This window comes from Setaria italica, chromosome VIII, assembly GCF_000263155.2.
Source record: "Setaria italica strain Yugu1 chromosome VIII, Setaria_italica_v2.0, whole genome shotgun sequence".
Classification (NCBI taxonomy): Eukaryota; Viridiplantae; Streptophyta; class Magnoliopsida; order Poales; family Poaceae; genus Setaria; species Setaria italica.
Window position 1 is genome coordinate 24,406,358 of NC_028457.1, and position 7,014 is coordinate 24,413,371.

At 45.4% G+C, this 7,014-nt stretch overlaps 1 protein-coding gene across 1 annotated transcript; it reads left to right on the top strand.

Moving 5' to 3' along the window:
- Window positions 1–1,789: 1,789 nt before the first annotated feature.
- On the top strand, window positions 1,790–6,061 carry LOC101784683 (protein FAR1-RELATED SEQUENCE 9). Its single transcript, XM_012848199.1, has 4 exons — window positions 1,790–1,964; window positions 2,026–2,042; window positions 3,501–3,599; window positions 3,710–6,061. The coding sequence occupies exons 1-4, from the start codon at window positions 1,790–1,792 to the stop codon at window positions 6,059–6,061; spliced, it is 2,643 nt and encodes an 880-aa protein (XP_012703653.1).
- Window positions 6,062–7,014: the final 953 nt, after the last annotated feature.

A 7,014-nucleotide genomic window follows, 5' to 3' on the forward strand; every position in this document is an offset into this window, starting at 1 on the left:
TCTTATGTGTTTGAGCATGTTTTCCCAGATGCAGACGCGTAAACATGTAAACAGTAATTCACCAAAACTTATGGAAATGATTAGAGATAAACTCCTATCTCTAAGTTGGTGCTTGTTATTTTACTGTTCTTTGCAAGAGTTGACGGTCAGATTTGTCACTTATGGACCGTAAACAATGAGTTATTGAGTTGGACTCAGTTTGGATTTGTGGAGACAGCCTTTGCTAAATTAATACATGTATATACTATGTATAGTTGGGTAGTCTTACAAAAATCTTTGGTATTCACGTGTCATACCCCTCCCTACGCCTATATGATCCCTTGTGGAAATACAACTTCTAACTAGACTATACAGACCAAACTGGTCTGACCGCCCTAGCATATCGGTCTGACCGGTTTTCCTCGATGTAGATCTTCCCGAAATCATAACTCCCTCGTCCAAACTCCGAATCAGACATTCTACATATGTAGTTTAATCACCTCGACAAGAACTATATAATGGTGAAGTCCACTTTACATTTTAAGCACTTCCAAACTAGTCTGACCGGTTCTGCCAAATCTTCCGAATTTTATCGTCAACAGAAAGTGAATTTTGCTTGTCCTTTTAAACGGTTGCTATTGAATACGAAGACTGCTCTTATTAGCTCAGGCTTTTGAATATGCTCCACGCATGTGCTATCTCGGCCCTCGTTGCTACAGGCTAAACGAAGCTTAAAGCTCGGTAACTTAGCCGCTGTCGACGTAGACACGAGGCAAGATCCCTCGTCGGGAGAGATAACACGACCCTGCAGGAATTAAATGCAGCCAGGCCACTAGCGTCCTTCTGTCGGTGACCGGTCACTGATCAGCCGCTTGCACGTTTTGGCGAGAGGCCCCGACATGAGCGATGGACAGGTCAGGTGGCCAGAAATACATAAATTTTTAGATAAAGAAATAGTTTAATATTTCGGCCTCTCTACGTCGCGGACACAAATAAACGCACGTTGGTCTATATGCCTAACTTGGACTTCCCTTTTTTCCCAACTTTAGCACTATGCAAAAAGAAGATTCCCCATCATATCAAACTTGCGGTACATGCATGGAGTACTAAATGTAGACGAAATCAAAAACTAATTTCACAGTTTTGTTGTACTTTGCGAGACGAATTTTTTGAGCCTAATAGTCAATGTTTGGATAATAATTCATAAATACAAACGAAATGCTACAGTTACGCATTTATGACAAAATACAAACTTTGCCACTCCCAATTTGAGAACTAAACAAGACCTTGATACTGCAACAGTGTGGAGCGTCCTTGTCGCAGGTCAGTCCCGCAAACAGTGTGGAGAAATAGAGAGATGAGAAATACCGCAAACAGTGTGGAGAAATAGAGAGATGAGAAATACCACACATCATTATGTTTAGGTAACCTCCCATAGATCTAGCTGAGCTTCCAGCATTGAGGCGCAAGGCGCATGCAGTTCCAGGACTTCTCCGGCCTGAACGAGCAGGAGTCGGGTAGCAGATCGAAGATGTAGATCACGCGTGCCTAGGCATGAAATGAAGCTTGAGCTGCTGGATTATTCGGGCTCGGAGCGGCCACCCGACGACCCAAACGATTGCAGGTGTGGTCGTCAGACTCAGCTCGTTAATGCTCTGTCCATTAGCAGTGATGACGGGCACCATCAGTGATTAAGTCGTGCCAACTGCCAGATTTAATGTTGTCTCCTCCCTAGCTATAAAAGGAATGACGATGCCAACGGCCAACCCGGGCTGCAAATCGAACCGAGACTAAAGAGCACTCATCAGGCATGGAGAGCGGCAAGAAGCACGTCAGCGTGGTGGCCCTGTTGGCCGCAATGGTGGCTCTACAGCTGATGGCAGCTCCGGCGGCCATGGCCCGCCCAATGCAGGCTATGAAAGGGGACGGTTCCCGCGCCCCACTGCCAAGGCAGATAATGGAGGAGCTAATCCTCTCCAAGCTCGGTAAACTTCAGTACTGTGGTGAAACATGCTATTTAACCGGGTGCCATGGCTCTGGTTGCAGCTGTGTGCCGCTTGGTGGTATTCCGTGGACTACTTTCAATTGTATGCGTTCCGCGGCTTCGCTTTCGGTGAAGGTGAAGCCGTTCCATGACGCCGTTCTTCCCTGCAATGTTCGAACATCATAGCTTTCCGAAGCCATGTGTATGTAGTATTCATGTCGTGAGATGCAAGAACCACTGGTAGAGAAATGAGTATTAGTCTCGGTTGGGAAACATAATAGATCTCGGTTTTCCCAAGGTCCCGGCCTTTATTCAGGACTAAAGGTCCCGGCTAAAACCACATCTTTAGTCCCGGTTGGTAAAAAATAACCGAGATTTTTGTTGATGATGGAAGGTCGTTTTTGTTAACGAAGAAGACGGCATGTTGTCAACTTCATGTGTTGTTGTACTCGTTTGGCGATTAAATAAATGACGACCAGTTAATTGAAACGGGTTTTATTTTCGAACAAGGTTGAGATCAATCCGCTGCCGAAGGCTTAAAAGTCCGGGTGTTTAGTGCTCAACCCTTAACCATGGCGAGCTGCACTTGCAGCCGCTGCTACCTGAGCAGCGAGCTGAGAGGCACAAGGTTTTCTATGATTTGTGACCGTGCTCGCTTTGAGCCACAGCCACTGCCGAGCCACTGTCGCACTGTGGACGGAAGGAGTGTGTGGAGTTACAAAGGAGGGCACAACCGCACGAGATGGCTATGGGGCATGACCAACACAAGAGGTGCCCGGCTGCATGCAAAAGCATGAGTAAGGGTATTGCCGATATGATATTTTATTCGGAGCTGCTAGCGCCTGGACGTCCGATCCGGGCACTAGAGTCGGACGCAGGCGCAGCCCTCCGATTGGGTGAAGCATAGTCGTTGGATGAACCAGAAAAATTTCCCACCACAACATTGCTTGCGTGTTGCATGCAACATAGACCACCTAGAAACTTTTTCACGAGACATGAGTGGCTCCAGGCGTCGTCTTCTTCGCGCGGCTCGGGGAGGGACGAGCTCCAGGCGAGGCGACGCCCCCAAAATTTTGATCCGTTGCCAGGGAGTGCAGATGTCGCATCTCCTCCAAAGAATAGAATTCCCTCCTCCAAATCAACCACATGCCGACCATCCGCCCCCAATTGTTGCAAGGAATCCTACAGATCCCGTGATGATGCCCCTCACCACCCACCCAGGTAGCTCGAGCAGTGTTCATGGGGGCTTGGCCTCCGCATCAAGGGTCCAAATTCACCATGTTGTAGATGTCGTGGGGGGGTGCAATTGCTTGGACCGTGAACACGTCGTCTAACTCCGCAGGACAGGTTGGATTTCCACTAAAATTTGGATTATGGGCTTCTGGTTCCCCATGGGTGTTCATGGTGTTGGGTTTTTTGACAATTTTCCAAGGTTTTTTTTATCCTTAGGCTCTACACAGTTGAAGTAAACCGTGTTCTCATGATCGAAACATCTTATACTGCCGTTTGCAACGTCTGAATAACCCTTTTGCAATAGGTGCATTATTCGAAGCTGCAGCCCCAGATTGCAGCAACATCAAGCAACAACAGCGTCGACCAACATGAAGATGTGGGGCAACAAGGTGTTGCAACAAAGGTGAGAGAAACGTGCTAGGAATAATTGAAGCACATGTTCAATATCTGAATTATGTTTTGAACATCAATTTCTCTTGTTCCTGTAACCCTAGCTGCAACTTTGCTATGCAGGGTCATGGGGGGCTGGGTCCTATTGGAAGCGTGTCAACAAACTCTACTGAGTACGTGCAAGTAGAGGTTGGTACAGATGAGGAGGTCTACCATGAGGATGAAGATGTTGTATGCTCACAGCCGGTAGTGCCATGTGTTGGGATGGAATTTGACACAATACAAGAAGCAAGAAGCGTGTACAATGACTATGCTTTGAAGATGGGTTTTAACATCAGAGTGGCATCTTCAAGAAATAGCAATGTCACAAAGGGATTGATCAGAAAAGAGTGGGAATGTTCTCATGCTAGGAAGCCTCCTCAGGAGGGAGCAGATGATGGAGAGGAGGAAACCACCTCAGCAAGCACATTGACTAATGACACAGCAACACTAGGGGATTCAAAGAAGAGAGCAGCAATAACTGTGCTGACCACAGCAACAAGGAAGCGCAACACCATCAAGAAATTGGACTATAAGGCTCACATGGCAGTTGGCTTGAGAAATGGGAAGTGGAGAGTCATTGTAATGCAACCTGACCATACTCCTCCCATGGTGAAGGCGATTGGGGTGAGGAAACACCTGAGGTCCCACCGCAGCATCTCGTTGGCTGATTATGAGCTGCTAAAAACACTACACCATAGAAACATTAGCACCACGCAGATCATGGGGGTCCTTGCTGATTTCCATGGTGGACTTGGCAACCTTACTTTTAGCAGCAAGGATGTTTCAAACATGAGGACGCACTTGAGAGGAGGTCTCAACTTCAGGGACATGGATGCAACATTGGAGTATTTTCAAAAGCAACAAGCTGAGAGTCCTTGCTTCTATTATGCACCGATGATTGATGCTAATAATGTTGTTAGAGGATTGTTATGGGTGGATGACAGGACTAGAGAGCTGTACAAGACTTTTGGTGATTGCATTTTCTTTGACACAACATATTGCACCAACAGATATGACATGCCATTTGCACCAATCGTTGGGATAAATAACCATTTGCAGAGCATACTTCTTGGATGTGCATTATTGCCGGATGAGACAACAGAAACATTTGTTTGGGTGCTAGAAAGGTTGAAGGAAGCAATGGGTGGGCATGAACCAACCAACATAATGACGGACCAGGATAAAGCAATGAAAGCAGCAATAGCGATAGTGTTCTTTAATGCAACACACAGATGTTGCAAATGGCATGTGCTGAGCAAGGCGAATGATAAACTTTCTTGGCTTATTAGTGAGGAACAAGACTTTGCCAAGGAGTTTGACTACTATGTGAACCGGACTGAAACACCTGAAGAATTCAAGATGTTGTGGGCGATGATAGAGGACAAGTACCACTTGCAAGAAAATGAATTCTTTCAAAGTATGTCCACTACAAGGAGGATGTGGGCACTTGCGTACTTCAGAAGGTACTTCTTCCCCTTCACGAGCACGACAGGGAGGTCGGAAAGCATGAATTCATTATTCAAGAAGGTTGTTCACCCTCAGGACTCAGTGTTGCAGTTTGTCACACAATATGATTACATCATGGACACCATGACTGAAAGAGAGAATAAGGAGCATTGCAAGGGGGAGATTTCAGATCCACCACTATGGGGGAGGTATGCTTTCGAGAAGCAAGCTGCTGCATTCTACACTAGTGAAGCCTTTGGTAAATTTCAAGAGTTGTTGTGTGATTCAACAAGATTCAAAGTAGGGGCTATGGCTAGTGATGACCAGGGCTGGCCCATTGAAATTGTGCACCCAAATTCAACCAGAGTCTGCACGGTCACAGTTGATAAAGATGCAACATTGTATACATGCTCATGCAACATGTTTGACCGGGATGGCCTCTTGTGTCCACACATACTGAAAGTCTTCACAAACAGGGATGTCGAAAAAATTCCAGAGAAGTATCTACTTAGAAGGTGGTCAAACAAAGTGACGATAAGGATACCGGAACGCCTCTTGGGGGCTGAATCAGCATTTGGTGTCCCGACCACAAACAAGCTAAGGTACAATGCATTGTGTAGAAAAATGACATCACTAGCAGCTGAAGCTTGTTCAAGTCCTAAAAAGTACACCGTTGCTTCTGCTAGGATCGATCAATTGGTAGAAGCGGTCAGGGCAGCAGGGGGTTCACCAGAAATGCAACAAGATGAAGTTCAGGCTTCTAAAGCATCCAATGTTGCAACAGGTCAACAGTCCCAAACACCTGCTGTCATGGTAAAGAATCCACCAAGAACAAACCGTAAGGGGCGTCCAAAGGAGAAGGTGGAAAGGTTGAAGTCGATAGTGGTGCAAGCTAAGGAGAAAGCAATGAAAAAGAAGCGTAAAGGAAAGAAGCCACAAAAAATCCCACCATGCTTATATTGCATTGAAGACGACCATAGTGTCTAGACCTGCGCGTACATAGCCAAGGCAGAGGCAATTGCAAGGGAGCTGAAGAAACGGAGCTAAAGCTCTAATTTTCATTATTTTTATTTTTTCCATTGAGTTGAGCTTGAGAAACATGTAATGGTAGGTACTGCAACATTTCATTTGATCAACTGCAACATTTCCTTTGATTAACATTTTTACTAAAAAAATAAATTATTCATGCTGTTGTTATGCCCATGTCTGAGGTTGCACCATGTGGTTTGGTCTAAATGCATGAGCTGGAGATGATTTGGCTACGTGTTCTGACTCAACATTTGTGTTGTAGTATGGCAACAACGAACATGATGTGCTGAAACATTTAATCAGTTGATGTTGTATGCACACTTTTGTGGTGTTTCATATGTTGGCAACGCATGTTGCAAAAAATAAAAGGCACGACAACATTTATGCAACATGGTTGAGCAGAGTTTGCAACATACATAGTACACTACGGCAACAATAAAAAATATAATGTAGTGCAACATTTGTTGAATGCATTTGCATATAGAAATATAGAACACACATTTGCATATGTGTTTTTCCGCAACACCTATATGTTGATTCCGAAACATTAAAGAACTACTACAACAACATACATTTAAATGAATCCAAGTATGGTGTGTAGAATTCATCGAAAGCAGCCATGTTTTTCTACAACACCTATATATTGTCGGTGTTTTATACCGGCAGCCTACCAAGGGGGTACCCGAGGTAGTCGATTAGTCAGTTGGGGGATCACTGGACCTGGAATCCGAAGGTAAAAGCGAGGGCCCAAGACATGGATTTATACAGGTTCGGGCCGCCAGAGTAGCGTAATACCCTACATCTTGTTTTGGGGTGTTGTATATTGCGCCCTGCACTTGGGTTTTGAGCTTAGGTGAGCTACCGATCCAGGTACCCCTGCCCTCCTTTATATACTCCAGGAGGCAAGAGTA